This window comes from Aotus nancymaae, unplaced genomic scaffold (assembly GCF_030222135.1).
Source record: "Aotus nancymaae isolate 86718 unplaced genomic scaffold, 86718_ANA_hifiasm-v0.15.2.pri h1tg000014l, whole genome shotgun sequence".
Lineage (NCBI taxonomy): Eukaryota > Metazoa > Chordata > Mammalia > Primates > Aotidae > Aotus > Aotus nancymaae.
The window spans coordinates 49244331-49261033 of record NW_026988425.1 but is presented as its reverse complement, the minus strand read 5'-3'; the positions used below and the strand labels follow the sequence as shown (position 1 = coordinate 49261033).

The following is a 16703-nucleotide window of genomic DNA, read 5'->3' as shown; positions in this document are numbered from 1 at the left end:
TAATTAGCTGTGTGAGCTTGAGCAACGCATTTGGTATTCCCATATATTTTCCTTCACCTATAAAACAAGGGGCTTGCATTGTCTTTATAAATCAAAACTTCTTTATGTCCCAACACATCCAGGGCCAATCCCATGTCCTCTTATAGACACCCCTTACTGGTATGTGCATGTGTGTGTGTGCACACACGTGCGTGAACGCAGGCATGCACATGCACAGGCACACAGGAGAGTGTTGGGAGTGATGTGTGTAGTTGGAATAAATTTCTTAAATATGTCTCTTTTGGGAGTGGAATAGTGTTTTTACACTCCTTTCTGCTGAGAACCTTGTATCAGAATACACAATCATCTCTGAAATTCCAGCTCTCAATTGAATTGTAGGCAGTACTGGTCCTTTGAGCAGTGACCACCCATCTAGTTTTATTTCAGTTGCACCCTTGAATACCTACCCACTGAAAACCATATCCGACCTCCTTCTCTCCCTTTTTCCTAGCCCCAGGCTCCTTTCATAGAGTCAGCTTCACGTATTTTGGCCTAAAGTTTTGATCATTAAAATCACTGTTGAATTGGGTCAGATTTTGCAAAGCATTTTCTAAGGAGCACTAGTCCCTTGAGATGCTCAGATTAAAAGAACCGTGTGGTCAGATAAGTCTGAGAAGTGCTGCCTATTATAGCCTCATCTCCAAAACATTTATAATGATTATAGTAGTCCTAAAATAAAGAAATCCTGAAATAAGGAAATGTTAAACTTTCTTAACTCAAAGCTTCTAAATTAGTATGAACATTAAAACAATCTTTTCATTTTTAATACTTATTAACCTCCCAAATTCCTACAGGACTACTGTGCCATAGAATGTTCTTTGGCAAATAATCATTTAACAGGAGAAGGTGTATTGTCTCCAGAATTTCCCAAGTGCGACTTATGCATGCTCTGTGGGAGAGCTTTTTGGGTCCTTTTTCATTAAGCTACTTCAGTTTGTCTGATTAGTTTATTGAAACCTGGGCCCCAATGGGGTACTTTTGGGGTAAGGCTGAGGTATGTGGCAGGAGCATAGTACTGGCATTCTTAGGAACAGGTGGATTAGAGAAGACAGAACTAACAACAGTATAGAGTATGAAGGGTGTGGTAGGTTGATAAATGATCTCCTAAAAAACACCCATGCTAACTCTCTGGAACCTCAGAATGGGACCTAATTGGAAAAATTGCATTTGGAGATGTCATTAAGTATCTTGACATAAAATCATCCTGGATTATCCAGTGGCCCTAAATCCAATGTCAAGTATCCTTGTGAGACACACAGAGGAGAAGAGACACACAGAAGAGGAGGTGACATGACCACAGAGGCAGAGTCTGGAGTGATGTGGCCACAAATCAAGGACTGCCAATAGCTGCAAGGCACAGATTCCCCCTGAGAGCATCCTTAGGGAGCACAGCCCCTGTGACCCCATGGTTTCAGAATTCCCATCTCCAGAATTGTGAGAATCAATTTCTGTTGTTTTAAGCCATCCCATTGGTGGTAATTTGTCATGGCAGCCACAGGACACTAATACAGGGGCAAGAGCACTGAGGGAGAAAACTGTCCCAGTCAGCCCTGACTGCTGTCTCCCAGCATGACTCAGTTGGTGCCAGCTCTGAACCTGGTGGGTATAGGAAAGTCCTTTATCCTGAGATGGGACTCATGGTCCCACCTTACATTGCCTACAGTCCTGAGCAGCAGCACATGTAACATGGAGTATGAACTGTCTTTCCTTTTTCCCCCAGGCCACAGGGGCAGAGTGCTGCACCTGGCTTTGAGTCCAGACCAGAGCTGGGTGTTTTCTGCTGCAGCTGATGGGACGGCCTCTGTATGGAGTTGCTACTAGCACCCAGCCCCTCTAGATTTCAGTTTCCTCATTTCTAAGTGAAGATGATGATGTTGTCCATGCCTTCTCCATGGGGTTTTTATGAGTATCAAACAAGTTGAAATACTCTTCTTGATGTGAATGCCTATTCTCCTGTTCTTCTTTCTTAGATTGCTTTATTTGCTCTGCTTCACGGAGATTGACTTCTTTTCTTCTCTGCTTTCCTCTTTCTGCCCCCTTCCTCCCCTTCTTACCCCTTTCTAGAGATTCATTTTCACTGCTTTATTCAAAATAATATCTACAGCAAAGATTTCTATTTCTTTTCCATCTGACTTTTCTCCCCAGCTCCAAACCTCATATTTCTGATTGCCTTGGGATAGTTCCCTTTTGAGATTCTTTCCTCTCTTTAGCTTAATCTCAACACATTGAAAACACAACTTGTTCCCTTAAAAAACATTCATTAAAATCTCACTGTATGCTAGGTGGCATGTTAAGCATGCGTATTAGTTTCTTTAAAAAATCAGTTCTATAGGAATTCCTTTCTCCTCCTGATGGTCTCATCCTTGTCCTGGTCCCCCACTCAGGGATCCTCCTGATTATTCTGCTCTGTGCTTCCTCAGTTCACCCTTTGCCCTGTCTTCTTTTGCTTCATTTAGTCACATCCTGAGTGCCTGACAGCCAGTCTGCTTAGAACTGATTCTCTTGAGTCTCCTCCTGACTCCACACCACTGCTAGATTAAACATCTTAAAGTCCTGCGCTGATCCTCTTAGTCCTCTGCTCATAAGCTCTCAATGACATCCTGTTACCAAACACCTTTGGCTTCTGGAGTCTGGAGCCCAGGACCTGAAGTTAGGAGATCTGTTCTTGTCTTGGCTCTGCCATAAATACACCCTGTAACCTTGGATGTGTTGCAACATCTGCAAGGATAGGAATTTGGATCTGATCACTGCTAAGGTTCCTTCGGACTGATCACTATATGAAGATTTGGCTCAGTCTTGTGATTTCTTCCCTCATTGGAGCTTTTCTTCTCATCTGAATCCTTGCTTCTCTCTCCTTTTCCTTTACACACCCACACAAGTCCTAACCTCTCCAGGAAGTGTTTCAAAATGATGTTACCTAGATTTGGGTTCTTGGCATTTGTCTATGTCATCTATTTAGTATTATTAAACTATTGTAGTTGTTTAAAAAAAATCTTTTATTACTAATTGAATCTTTGGTTATTTTGGTTTTAACATCCTGAGGAGTTAAAATTGAGGGCTTGAGGGAGCATGTGTTGTACTTTTTGGTGCTCTTTAGAATGTTCTGCATATGCCAGATAACAAATATTGGTTGATTATTTTTTTTGCTTTGACATGATTTTTTTTTTTTTTTACTAATACATACCCACTCCCTATGCCCCCAAAATCGATATAACAAAACAAAAATTTTGAGAATTCAAACATAGACTAGTATGTACCAGGGTAGTTTAGGACTCTTCTGTTAAATTGGTGCTAATTTGTCAATATATTTTTAAAATTTCCCTGTTTTTAAAATTTAGATCTGTTTGGTAATGTTAGTAATTCTTGCCTTAGAAAATTTTAGGCCACTGAAAGCCACAGATGTGATACTTTTCTGCAATGCACACTCTTCTTTAATGGTTTTAATTTGATCTTCTTAATAAGCCGGGTATAAACTGTAAGAAAATATTTAGAAGAAAATGAGTGAAATGATTAGACCATTTCCAGTGTCCCATGCCATTCTGTTCTGGATACTTCTGTTTTAATACTCTCATGACACTGTGTCGTGACCAAAGGCCACTTCTCTCAATCAATACTGGCATGTGAACAAGAGGCTCTCATTTAAGAAAAATATTAATATATCTGTTACTACGATTAGATTTGTTGGAAAGTTTGGAATATGGTTATCATAAAGAAAAAGGTAAGCTTTCAGATAACATACAAAACAAAAGCTGGGCTACAACTTATTTTTGAATTTTGTAATTAAAAATTTTTTGTGGAGTAATAATTCACATATAGTAAAGCACATAAGTCTTAAGTTTATAGCTTGATGAGTTTTAAATTTATGAATAAATAACTGTGTAACTACCATCTAGATCAAGATATGAACATCTCTGGTACCCTAAAGGGATTCCTTGTGCCTACTTCTACTTAGCAGGTCTACATTTTTCTTTTTTTTTTTTTGTTTTTTTGAGACAGCGTCTTGCTCTATCACCCAGGCTAAAGTGCAGAGGCACAATCTTGGCTCACTGCAACCTCCGCCTCCCAGGTTCAAGCAGTTCTCCTAATTCTCCTGCCTCAGCCTCCTGAGTAGCTGGGATTACAGGCATACCACCATGCCTGGCTAATTTTTTGTAGTTTTAGTAGAGATGGGGTTTCACCTTATTGGTTAGGCTGGTCTCGAACTCCTGACCTCGTGATCCACCTGCCTTGGCCTTCCAAAGTGCTGGGATTACAGGTGTGAGCCACCGCGCCCTGCTCAGGTCTACATTTCTCTGACTGCTATCTCCGTGGATTAGTTTTTCTATATGCTAACTTTCAGATAAATGGAATCACATCATGTATATTCTTTTTTATCTCACTTTTCCTCAACATTAAATTTGTGCCGCATGTAACTGAAGTTGTTCTTTTTTCATTGCTGTATAATATTTTATTGTATGACTACATAACAGTTGTTTATCCATTTTATTGTGTGTGGATATTTGAGTTATTTCTAGTTTTGACTTCCAAAAATAAAACTGCTATGTACATTTCCGAACACATCTTTGATGGATAAAAGTGCTCATATCTGTTTGGGATCTACTCAGGAGTGGAATTGCTGGGTCATAGGTTTATATACATGTTGAGTTTTAATAGACACTGCCAATTTTCCTATGAAGTTGTACTAGTTTACACTTCTACCAGCAATCAATGAGGGTTCCATACAACCACTTTTTAAGCAGAGTTGAAAATCTGTAATACATATTGACGGTAGGGAATAGTCCATCCTTTTTGCAGTTAAAATCTTAACTAACAATGAGGGGTTGTGGCAAGTATTTAAAATATCACGGTAGTTACTCTCTCAGAGCCTCTTTTTATATAGTTGCACCAGGTCTCCTTTTCTAGAATAAGGGTTCTTATCCCTGGCTGCATATTAAATCATTGGGGGAGCTCATATAAAGAACACTACATCTTGGGTCCCACCAAATGCCAATTAAATCAGGATCTCTAGAGGTGGGACCTAGGCATTGATCATTTTAAAGAGCTTGGTGAGCCTAATGAACTAGCATGGTTGAAAACCAATGTACTATTATTTTAGCCAGTCTTTAAGCTATGCTCCTTACTTTGTTTTAAGAACTTGTCTCCTAGTGTTGCTGTGTGTTATTGGTTTGAATATGTATTATGCATGTATATGTGTGTGTGTATATGTGTATATATATATGTGTGTGTATGCATATATATACATATGTAATATATGTATATATTGAAATTTGTATTACATAATAATATACATATATAAAATTTATATTACTAAAGGGACTATAGAAATTGAAAGAATTTGTTCACGTTATCACATCTTGAAGTGATTGCAGGATGATAACTATCTACCAAATTCACTATGTTGAAAAGATATTATGAGGGCTTTTTCCAAAGGAAACTTTCTGGACACAGGTCAACATTTACTCCCTACTATGGGATGGCAGCCACTGTAACCACCATGTTGATTGGATCTACACAGTCTCAAGAACAAAGAGAACTGAGAAATCACCTAGGTAATCCAAGGCTTAAATGCAGGCACTGAGAAAGAAGGCTGACTTTCTATTGTATAATTTTCTTGGCTGCCCAGGAACTTTATTTGTATGCCCTAGAATTAGGAAAATACTGTAAGGCATCGATTGTTGCTGTTTGTCCCATAGACTCAGGTTCTTGTATATAACATAAAACACAGGTGCTAATGTGGAGCAATGCCCTATATTTCCTTTTAACACAAATGTTCCATTCTGGCTGTTTCTGTTGCCCTTTACTGCATTTGTTATTAGACCTGATCTTAGGGTCATTCTTGCAGGATTCCACTGAGATAGTGAGATGAATAATTCAGGAAGCATTCCCATGTCACTTGACACACAAATGACTCTGGTGACATTGATCACCTAATCCCTCCCCCTTGCATTATCTACAAGGTTGCCATGTAACTCTGCTTCACTTTGCTGGTGCAGATCTGCCCACTAAGGTTACAGGAGAGAAACAGGTACGGTCATGCAAATTGATTTTATTTGTGAAAAGATTAAGAAGCCACAGTAAATGAAATGAAACAGTCATTTAAACTGCCCCCTTGATAGTCCTAATTATCCAGTTGAGGTATTTCTGTGAGAGAAGAATATAGACACCAGGCCTTTGAGGGTCTCCGCATTTCGTAGGACCAAAGGAAGTGACACCTCGGAAAATACCCCCGCACAACAAAGGGCTTCCAGAATCTCCCTGGAGGAAAACAAGAGGGGTAGGCAGTGGGGTCAGTGTTGAGCATTACCACTAGTGAAATGGAAGAAATTCTGCAGTATTTAATATGGAGTTAAGACCAACCTTGACTTAATTGAAGATAGTGCTTAAAAATTAAAATGTTTGGAAATATTTTAATACTTTCGAATTGGCTCACTTGGTTTATTTATGAGCCAGTGAAAATGGAAATGGAACTTGTATATGTTATCAGCTAATTTTTGAGACTGTTGTTCTGCTTTTGGAAAGGAAAGTCTTCTGTTTTATTTGTCATTTTCTTAAAATGCTTAATAACTCAAGGGGCAAAATAGTCAAATGCAGATGGTACATTGAGGCAAAGAATAAAAACCATGTTTTCTGGTTCTTCCAGTAGATAATTGCCTTCTCAAAGAAACAAAACCAAATCAGTCCCTTTCAGGCAAAAGTTGGCCTTATGAATATATAAAATAAAGAAGTGACTGCGGGCTGATAACTACTAAATTCACTATGTTGAAAATGTTCCCTGAACAGGAATATTTCCCCTGCCTGTTACAGTAACTGGCATTTGCAGAAGTAGTTCTTTAGGTTTAATTCATCAATAGCAAAATTCCAGGATTTTGAGAGGACAGGGAAGGATTGCCAAGCTTCAGTGGTGGCGGGTGGCTGGTGAGATGGGGACTAGTGTCTTGGGATGCTGCTGTGGCCTTAGGATGCTGCATGTGGGTTCCAGAAGCATGAAGGTTCTGGGTTCCTGGAAGCCAGGGTGGTGGACAAGGGAGGGAATGGGTGAACTAGGGCAGAGAAGAGAAAGTAGACAGGTACTAAAGACAGATGTTGTCTTTTCCTGGGATTTAACTAGCTTTGGTTCTGAAGGCAAGACATAGATCTAGGGAAGGAGAGACCTTTGGATTTCTCAATCTCTGGTACCTCCCAAACCATGCATACGGCACATCCCTGTTCAGGTAAGACTCTATAGGGTCTTTGGGACAAATGAGAAGTGCAAGCTAGTACTCAGTTTAAAAATCTGTAAAATGTTTCTTCTGTTCTTATCTTTAAGCATGGCCCTGTCCCACCCCTTCTCAGGGGGTTCTAGGATGGAAGCTTACACATTCTCTGGTGTGAGTTATGCTTTGAAGTTGTTTGCTGGGGATTAAACTTAGCTCTAGGAAGCTATGGGGTCTGGCTCAAGGTCTTCAGTCAGGCTCGTAAATGACAGACATGTCAGACGTGCCTAAGTTAAATGGCAGAGGAATGTGGTGGGGAAGGAGAGGGAATGTACTGAAATGGTGAAAGAACACTGAATGCCCTTGAGAAACCTTGACTTCAGCTCTTCTAAGTGTTGCATATCTTCAACATTAGATCTACATATGTTAATATGAAGAATGAGACAAAACATTGCTTCTTAGTAATTTTGGTATAAAATCAAATATACATAGTAGGTCAATCCATGCACTAGCAGTGAACTTCTTAATTTTGATTAATGACTCACTTGAGCTGAGCACATTCATTTACTTGACTGGAGTTTTATTAAACTTATTTCAAAAAGCACGAGCATCCTGTAGAAGCCAGTGCCATGACAAGACAAAGCATGACATTACATTTTCTATACTTCAATAGCTAAAATGTGGGATCTTATTTTACTTACATGGCACGTGTCTTTCCCACCTCGGTGGCTTCCGGCACAAACCATATTTTTTCCAATTACAGGGTTAGAATTATAGTGCTTTGGATCATTGCATATTTTTCTGTCTATGATGGTGATATTGACTTCTCTCAGAGTATTGGACCGAGATGATATACCGTTAATCTTCCCCCACCCTGCAACTTGGCATATGGTTCTTGGTTTCACATCATCCCTCTTTTTAGGTAGAGGAAGGGTAGTCACATATTTGTTAATTGTTGCTTTTTTCATCAGCTGTTGGAAGAAAAACATAAAGTGTTAATAAGATAAGATAAATATTTACATTTTAACTTAAATTCTAGTCCAAATTATCAGGATCCCCTTTATGTAAGTTTTTACAAAAGGGGTACAAGGAAAGGTTTTCACATCGGTGGCCAGGTTGTAGGAGGTTCTATGACTTTTGAGAAGACAGTCAAAGATACGTACCTGTACTAGTTGAAGATCACCTTCGTGTGTGGTTGAATCATAGCATGGATAGGAAACCGCTTTCTTAACAAGCATTATCTGTTTTTCTGGCTCTTTCTTGTCTATTGAGTGAGCCCCAAGAATGACCTGGGACCTTTTATTCCTGAAAACAGATGCAACATTATTTACTGGATTTATTCTTTGTATTAGTAGTTGAGCATATGTGCTGATCAGTTTCACTGTCCCATTTGTAAATATGGAGGTGAGGAGACTTCTTTGTGGCTCAGAAAGAAAATGTATGCTTTAAAGAATAAAATAATGTTTATGAATAAAAGAATGTTTATAAATTCATCTTCATCATCATCACCAGCTTATTTATAAAAAGCTAAACTAGGTTCATTGGAAAACAAATAAGAGAATTCCATGGCAGCAAAGCCAAGTCTTGTGCTTGTCTGCCCCTCTACCCCTGTCTTACTTAGCTGTGATGGAGAATTGCTGGAAAGCAAAGACCTCAGTGGTCTAGAGACAGAAGCAAAAAGTAGCCAATAGTTGTAAAGTAAGGCATTGAAGGGATCATTTAAAGAAAACAACAAACTCAAACGGGAAAACAAACTCAAACGGGAAAACAGATTGCCCTATGGAGGAACCTATTTGCATGGCATTGAGTGTGTTGAAGGGATGGTGGTCTGAAGGAAGGGTCCAGGAGTCTTTTTTTACTCTTAAAGGTTCATTTTGGTTATCAAAATCAAAATGCTTTCTGATGTACTGATGATTAAGGCTATCATCATTCACAACCTAGCATAAACTACACTAACCAGATTATGCACACTGCCTCTTTTCTTTTCTCATCAGCTGAGATTAGTCTCACTTAAACTATCACATGTACCCCCAACGTATGTGCAACTATTATATGTCAATAAAAAGTAAATAATTAAAAAATAAAAGAAAAAGACCTTAGAACAGTGCTTTCCAGTAGAGCATATTTTGATGAATTAAATGTTCTATGAATCTACACTAGCCACATATGGCTACTGAGGATTTGAAATGTGACTAGTGTGATTGAGGAACTAAATTTAAGATTTTTTTTGAAAGAAAGAAAGAAAGAAAAAGAATAAAGAAGAGGAGGAAAAAAGAGAAAGAGAGAGAGAATGGGAGTATTGCTTTCTTGCCCAGGCTAGAATGCATTTTAGTAATGGGTATTGAAAACCTCTTTTATACCAATAATTATACTTGATGTAAACAGGAAGGAATAAGGGAAGAAAATAACAAACGAGCAGCCAACCAATATTTCATTTAAACCTATGAAATGCTATGTGATTACTGAGGAGTGATTTACTTCCAATTATGTAGTCACTTATGGAATAGGTGTGAGGTGGTAATGTATGTTTTATGTATTTGAAGTGGAGAGTTCTATAAATGTTTATTGAGTTTACTTGTTCCGGGTCTGAGTTCAAGTCCTGGATGTCCTTGTTAATTTTCTGTCTCATTGATCTATAAAATCGTTAGCTCTTCTTGTTACATTGATCCTTTTACCATTATGTAATGTCCTTCTTTGCCTCTTTTGCTCTTTGTTGCTTTAAAGTCTACTTTATCAGAGGTGAGAATTGCATCTCCTGCTTTTTATTTATTTGTTTATTTTTACTCTCTGATTGGTTAATAAATCTTCCTCCTTCTCTTTGAGTCTTTGTGTATCGTTGCATGTGAGATGGGTCTGGATGCAGCATACCAATGGGTTTTGGCTTTTTATCTGATTAGAATATATATAACTTTAATACTGGCATTTGATGCTAGCTGGCTGTTTTGCCTATTAGTTAGTGTAAATTTTTCATTGTGTTAATGTTCTTTTCTTTTTGATATATTTTTGGAAAGGCTGATATTGGTTGTTCCTTTATATGTATAGTGCTTCTTTCAGAAGCTCTTGTAAAGCAGGCCTGGTGGTGGTGAACTCTCTAAGTACTTGTTTGTTCGTGAAGGATTTAATTTTTCTTTCGATTATAAAGCTTAGTTTGGCTGGATAGGAAATTCTGGGTTGAAAGTTCTTTTCTTTAAGGATGTTAAATATTGGTCCCCACTCTTTTCTGGCTTGTAGGGTTTCTGCTGAGAGATCTGCTGTAAGTCTGATAGGTTTCCCTTTATGGGTAACCTGACCTTTCTCTCTGGCTGCCCTTAGTATTTTCTCCTTCATTTCAACCCTAATAAATCTGGCAATTATGTGCCTTGGGGTTGGTCTTCCTGAAGAATATCTTTGTGGTGTTCTCTGTATTACCTGGAGTTGAATATTACCCTGCCTTGCCAGGTTGGGAAAATTTTCCTGAATGATATCCTGAAGAGTATTTTCCAACTTGGATTCATTCTCTTCATCACATTCAGGTACACCTATCAAACGTAAATTAGGTCTTTTCACATAGTCCCATATTTCCTGGAGACTTTGCTCATTCCTTTTGATCCTTTTTTCTCCAATCTTGTCTTCTCGTTTCATTTCACTGAGCTGGTTCTCGACTTCTGATGTCCTTTCTTCTACTTGATCAATTCGACTGTTTAAACTTGTGCATGCTTCGCGAAGTTCTCGTGTTGTGTTTTTCAGCTCCATCAATTCACTTATATTCCTCTCTAAATTGTCCATTCTCGTTAACATTTCGTCAAACCTTTTTTCAAGGTTCTTAGTTTCTTTGCATTGGGTTAGAACAAGTTCTTTTAATTCACAGAAGTTTCTTATCACCCACGTTTTGAAACCTGCTTCTGTTATTGGAACACACTCGTAATCTATTAAGCCTTGTTCCGTTACTGATGAGGAATTGCGATCCCCTGTAGAGGGAGAGGCATTCTGATTTTGAGTATTCTCTGCCTTTTTACACTGATTTCTTCCCTTCATTATATATTTATCTGTCTGTTGTCTTTGTAATTACTGACTTTCTAACTAGGTCTCTGAGCAGACGTCCAACTTGTTGATTCCCAGCGCTGAAATCTGAGCAATCCACTGCACCAGCCAAGTAGCGGTGTTAAGATTGATGGTGCTTTTCTGCCCGGGAATCTCTGGACTCTGCACCAAAAACTGGTGCGCTAAGGCACCAGCAAAACCGCCGTGCCGGCCACAAGAGTCGCCCTGGCGACACGTGGGGCTCCTCTGCTGGGAATCTCCTGGTCCGTGAGCAACTAATATTCGTCTGAAAGTGTGGCGTCCTCTCGTTCTCTGCGCTTTCACTGGGAACTACGAGCCCGAGCTGCTAGTGATCAGCCATCTTGGATCTAGTTCTAAATTTAAGATTTTATTTAACTTTAATTGACTTGAATTTACATAGCTATATGTAGCTGGAGGCTATCATATTGGATGGCCCAGGTTTAGAGTCTTGATTTAGAGAGTGGGAAAAGACCAGACCTGGGAAGAGGTTTGAATGTTGTGGTTGACAGGAGCATAGAGATGACTAAAGATGTGAGAGGAATTCACAGAGGTATACAGGAAGGCGTTGGACACAAGTTTCTTGTACTTGATGGTTGCACCCAGGGCTCTGAGGGGACACTGAAAGTTTCACCCTTCCACGCTGAAGCTAATTCTACCTGGTCACACAGTCATGACAGAAGCAAAGCTCTGCAGCACCTATACCCCGTGGCTCAGTGGAGACCTAGACCACAGAAAGAGCTTGAGGTTGCTGCTACCTCATAGCCTGATTCTTTGTGGCAAGTCTGGGCTTAACTTCCTTTTAGGCTAAAGCAAGTGCTCAAAGACTTAAATGATGTGAAAATACATGTGAATCTCCATTGGCTTTAATGGGATCTACTCTTATTTTATTTTGAGATGGAGTCTCACTCTTGTTGCCCAGGCTTAAGTGCAGTGGTACAATCTTGGCTCACTTGCAACCTCTGCCTTCCAGGTTCAAACAATTCTCCTGCCTCAGCCTCCAAAGTAGCTGAGATTATAGGCACGTGCCACCATGCCTGGCTAATTTTGTATAGTAGAGACAGGGTTTCACCATGTTGGCCAGGCTAGTCTAAACTCCTGACCTCGTGTGATCCACCTGCCTCGGCCTCCCAAAGTGTTGGAATTACAGGCATGAGCCAATGCACCCAGCCTACTCTTTTTATTAATGCTTCCCCAAATTAGAGTATCTTCACAAACATTTTTTAAAAAACTCAGGCACTTACAAGTTACAGTGAGCTGCAGTCAACACCCAGTCTTTTTCAATCAAAGCCCCACCACAGATGTTGTTTTTGTTAAGCTGAAGTAGGACCATGTAGGGTCTTGAATGAGGAGTTACTTCCTTTCCTCCAATAATTTTTTCACAGACATCTGTTCATTGGGAAAAGACAAATCAGATTGGTGCCCACTCTCAAAGAGCTCTACACAAAGCCATGTTTCTAAGACCAGCCATGCTTTTTGCACTCAGAGACGAAGTCTGGATGAGAGCAATTCCCCCAGTTTTTGCTCTATGTAGACCTGCAGACATCTAATGCAAATCCTATTCCTGTTGGACTCTGGGATCCTGGAAGAGCTCTTCCACCCACAGAAGCCAGGCCATTGACTGTTCCAGGATCATTAGTCTGGATGTCACAAACCAGCAACCTCAGGCCCAGGGCAGAAAGCTCTGCCTTGGTCTTTACCATCAACAGTCGCTGCAGGAGATGCCAGTGGTAGTGAGAACCGTGGGTGCTCCCACCCCTTTTGGCTAAGTGTTAATTTGGGGGAAGCAGATAAGACTTTTAGAAGGCTCATACCTTCCCTTTTAACCCTAAGCCATTGCAAAAACACAGCTTGTGAACTGATGTTAGCATCGTTTAGCTGTGACCCTCACTATGAGAATTTTGGTTATTAAACTGTACTGTTCTCACTCATAAGTTAAGAAAATAACATCAATTGCACCGCCCCTTCAGTCTCTAGACCAAACCATGTGGTTTAATCTAAGGTCTTTCACAATGAGGTAGGGAAGAGAGGAGAGAAGATACTATATGCAGAGAATTCTGCCTAAGTGACATTGCCTTGATGATGGTCTAGAAGTAGAGACCCATTGCTAGGGAACAGTGAGAACTGAACACAAGGCAAACCATACATGCTGATCGAGAGAACCTTATATCTTAGTGATACACTCTGAGCTCTCCACCTCCTGCACCAGATGTTCTTGGATTCTCCCAAAATACTTTTGCTGAGACTCATGGTTTCTTGGATAGGGCACCGTGCCTCTTGTTCCACAGTTGGGACTAAGTCATTGCCAAATTCACATACAAGTATTAATGACAGCTATAGAAACCTTTCGTAAGATTTGATGAAAGTGAGAGCAAGGAGGAGAGTGACCACGTGAAATGTGGCTAGTGTGATTTGAAAAAGCAGAGGTCTCTGCTTTTAAAAAGGGAATTGGGAGGAGGAAATTCTGGGCTGTAGAAATAAGAGGGTAAGGCGCTTATAGAAACGAGAACTTCACCCAATCCCAATTTTCCTAGGGTGATTCATGAACAGATAGATTTCAACTGTGCCTTGCTTTGCTGTGTCTGTTCCCTATATGGGCCCACACTGCTCTCTCTGAACACAGGAACAAAGTAGAGCACAGCAGGCTGCTTTTGTTGTTTCATTTGAAGAAAAGGTATGACTGGATTCATCTGCCCTGTTTTCTCTGTTACGGAGGATTTAACATGCCCGAATATAGTCATACTATGCCCTGCTTATAACGTAGCCAACCTTTGTCCTGCAGCCTTGTTATTTTTAAATTTCTTCTCATTTTTAGGTACACAATAAATCAGAATTCTTTGGGAATTCCTGGCAAGGCAGGTTATTATATAAGTCCCTGCCTCCAGAAGCTGATGAATCCTGGGAAAAACCATGGCTGGCTCTGTATTGCCACAGCTCCAGAGTAGTCCTCACTTCCTAGTAGGGTCTTCAAGGGAAATCTAGAGCTCCCCAGGAGCTGTCACCCTTTCAGTGGTAATACCATGAATTGTACAACAGTTTAACCCATGCACGTGCAACTCACACAAAAGCAGAAATATTGGTTCCCATTTGGTAGACAAAGGAATTAGCTTAATAAAAAATATTATAGTGTTCCCAAAGGGTTAACGAGGGAACTGGCCCAATGTCTTAATGTATTCCCAAAGAATCTCTAGACCAGAGAAGTAAATGTAAAAATTCTAATAATTCCTGATTCACTTTTGGTGTCTGGGTCAGATTTGTCTCAATTGTCTTTAAACTATGCATTTTCTGCAGCAGAAAAGGCTGAGCTGACTAAGGTGCCAGTATTCCTATCCTGGAAGCTACTATTTGTTTTACTAACTCAAGAGAGTTTTGTTTGCTCGTTTTTACATTGTCCTTTTTGTCAACTTTCAAGTTCCAAATTGGCAGCAATAAACATTGGTGTTTCCACTATCTTTGGCAAAAAAATTATAAGAAGAAAATTTTTTTTTCTTCTAAAATAAAGAAATATTTAAAATCCAAGAAAGAATGCTATTTTTTTGTTTTTAAATAGAGTCAGAGTCTCACTGTCTTGCCCAGCCTGGTCTCAAACTCCTGCCTTCAAGTGATCCTTCTACCTCAGCCTTCCTAGTAGCTGGGACTACAGGCATGTGCCACTGCGCCTGGCTAAACATTTTAAGGCTTGAGGGAAAACATCTTTCAGTATAAGAAGGTAGTGTTACCAAAAGTTCATTGAAAGTCTGTTCCATTTTGCTTCATAGTCATAATAGAAATGAGAAGAATCAGTCTTACCTCCAGGAATTAGCAGGAGAAAAACAACTGAGAGAGAGGATGCCAGAAATCTGTAGGAGTTCCTCATTGTGGCTGCTGTCCCACATCAATCGACCTGAAAATCTGTTTTCAGTTCTTAACTGCCTCTATCTTTATATTGAGAGTAAAAAGGATGTGGTTTCCTTTTTTTTTTTTTTCCCAAATTTCAAAGTTTAGCATTAGGAAACCAAACACAAGTAAGTGAGAACGGTGGATGATGGCTCACTGCCAGCAGACATGCGTTCCTTTGCTAGGACTGCTGAGAGGGGCACTGGAATTATACAGGGTGGGAGCAGGGCAAGGGACCTTGTTGCCATCAGAGGACACCAGGGGAGACTGTAAAATGTCTTAGTTAAGATTTTGAAGATGCTTTCATCATCTGCAATATTATCTGCAGTATCCATGACTGGAAACTCTTTTAGACTTAAATTAGAGCTTTAAAAAAAGTCCTTAAAATTGGTCACCAATCAAATTTCTTTTTTTTTTTTTGTAATAATATATATATATATATATATTTTGTTGTATTTTAGGTTCTGGGGTACATGTAAAGAACATGCAGGATTGTTGCATGGGTGCATACATGGCAATGTGGTCAAATTTCTTTCTAGTATCCTTGGGTTATATAAGAATTAGTAGGCCGAGTGCAAACTGAGGACAGGAGGGAGATTTATTTACATAGAGACTCCAGCCTGGATTTTCCTTTTCCACTTTGAGGGGAGTGTTTATTGTGCTCCTGCATGGTCTGTGGCAGGTGTGGGGACATGGGCTGCGTGGGTAGGGGCTTTTGGCCCTTTCCAGCTGTCTGAGAGTGCGTTCCTGATTGTCTAGTTTCACAACTTTACTGAAAGTGTCTCTGAGTTTCCCTGTCTCCCTCCCTTCCTGCCTTTCTTCCTTACTTTCTTCTGAACAGGTTTAGCTGAGAAAAGAAATGGGAATCATTTTTGTTCTAATGTTAGGTTATGTCTCACTCTAAAAAGAATCAACCTCAGTTCCTGGAGGAACAGTATGCAGTGTGCTTTCTATTAGAAATGAGTTCAGCTCTTTTTTTGAGCTGAGGATGTGGTCACCATTATAATACATATGGTCAGATGTGCTCTCAGCATGTTGGGTATTGAACCAACTACCCTATAGTTAACACCCTGATGACCTCAAACCTAGTGGTTACTTCTTTAGAAATCATATGACCTTAGAAAGGAGTCCTGCTGAGACCCCTGGGTTTCTTCTTCTCAGATATTACAAGTGTATTAAAGGTTAATCATTTTCAGTAAGAGCAATGAGGTACCCTGCTACTGGTTTTGGTGAGTAATTTTAGTGCAGACTTAAAAAAGTCAAATTGTAATTAACTACACCTACTGAAACATTCTTAAAGGAAACATTGATAATTTTGTTTGTTTTTATGGGAATGGTTCTTCCATTTATGTTGACTTCTAACAACTTTATGAGATCTAATTACAAATTATAAAGGTCACCCATTTAGAGTGTACGAGTCAATGGATTTTAGAATATTTGCAGAGTTGTGCAGCCAACTCCATAATCTAATTCTAGAACGTTTTCATCATCCCTGAGGAAGCCTTGTATCCATTAGCATTCACTCTCTTTAGGCAACCTGTAATCTACTTTCTGTCT

General features: G+C 39.6%; 2 protein-coding genes across 8 annotated transcripts in view; one reads left to right on the top strand and one right to left on the bottom strand.

The window, feature by feature from the left end:
* CDC20B (cell division cycle 20B) overlaps positions 1-16703 on the top strand; it is a 111176-nt gene that overhangs the window by 54308 nt on the left and 40165 nt on the right. For 3 of the 6 annotated variants that reach the window (XM_012457312.2, XM_012457311.2, XM_012457310.2), the window contains one exon: positions 1760-3870. The exons of the other annotated variants lie outside the window; for them this stretch is intronic. In XM_012457312.2, the coding sequence (XP_012312735.2) occupies positions 1760-1860 (101 nt within the window). In that variant the 3' untranslated portion in view covers positions 1861-3870. Of the gene's footprint in view, positions 1-1759; positions 3871-16703 lie in introns of those variants that run through there. 6 annotated transcript variants of the gene reach the window in all.
* On the bottom strand, positions 6066-15188 carry GZMA (granzyme A). 2 transcript variants are annotated; one of them, XM_012457315.3, is made up of 5 exons: positions 15060-15186; positions 12515-12659; positions 8396-8537; positions 7934-8203; positions 6066-6294 (listed from the first exon to the last, which is right to left on the bottom strand). In XM_012457315.3, the coding sequence occupies exons 1-5, from the start codon at positions 15124-15126 to the stop codon at positions 6136-6138; spliced, it is 783 nt and encodes a 260-aa protein (XP_012312738.2). In that variant the 5' UTR covers positions 15127-15186; the 3' UTR covers positions 6066-6135. The 2 variants fall into 2 exon arrangements, with proteins under 2 accessions (XP_012312738.2, XP_012312739.2); XM_012457316.3 differs by lacking the exon at positions 12515-12659 and having other exon boundaries at positions 15060-15188.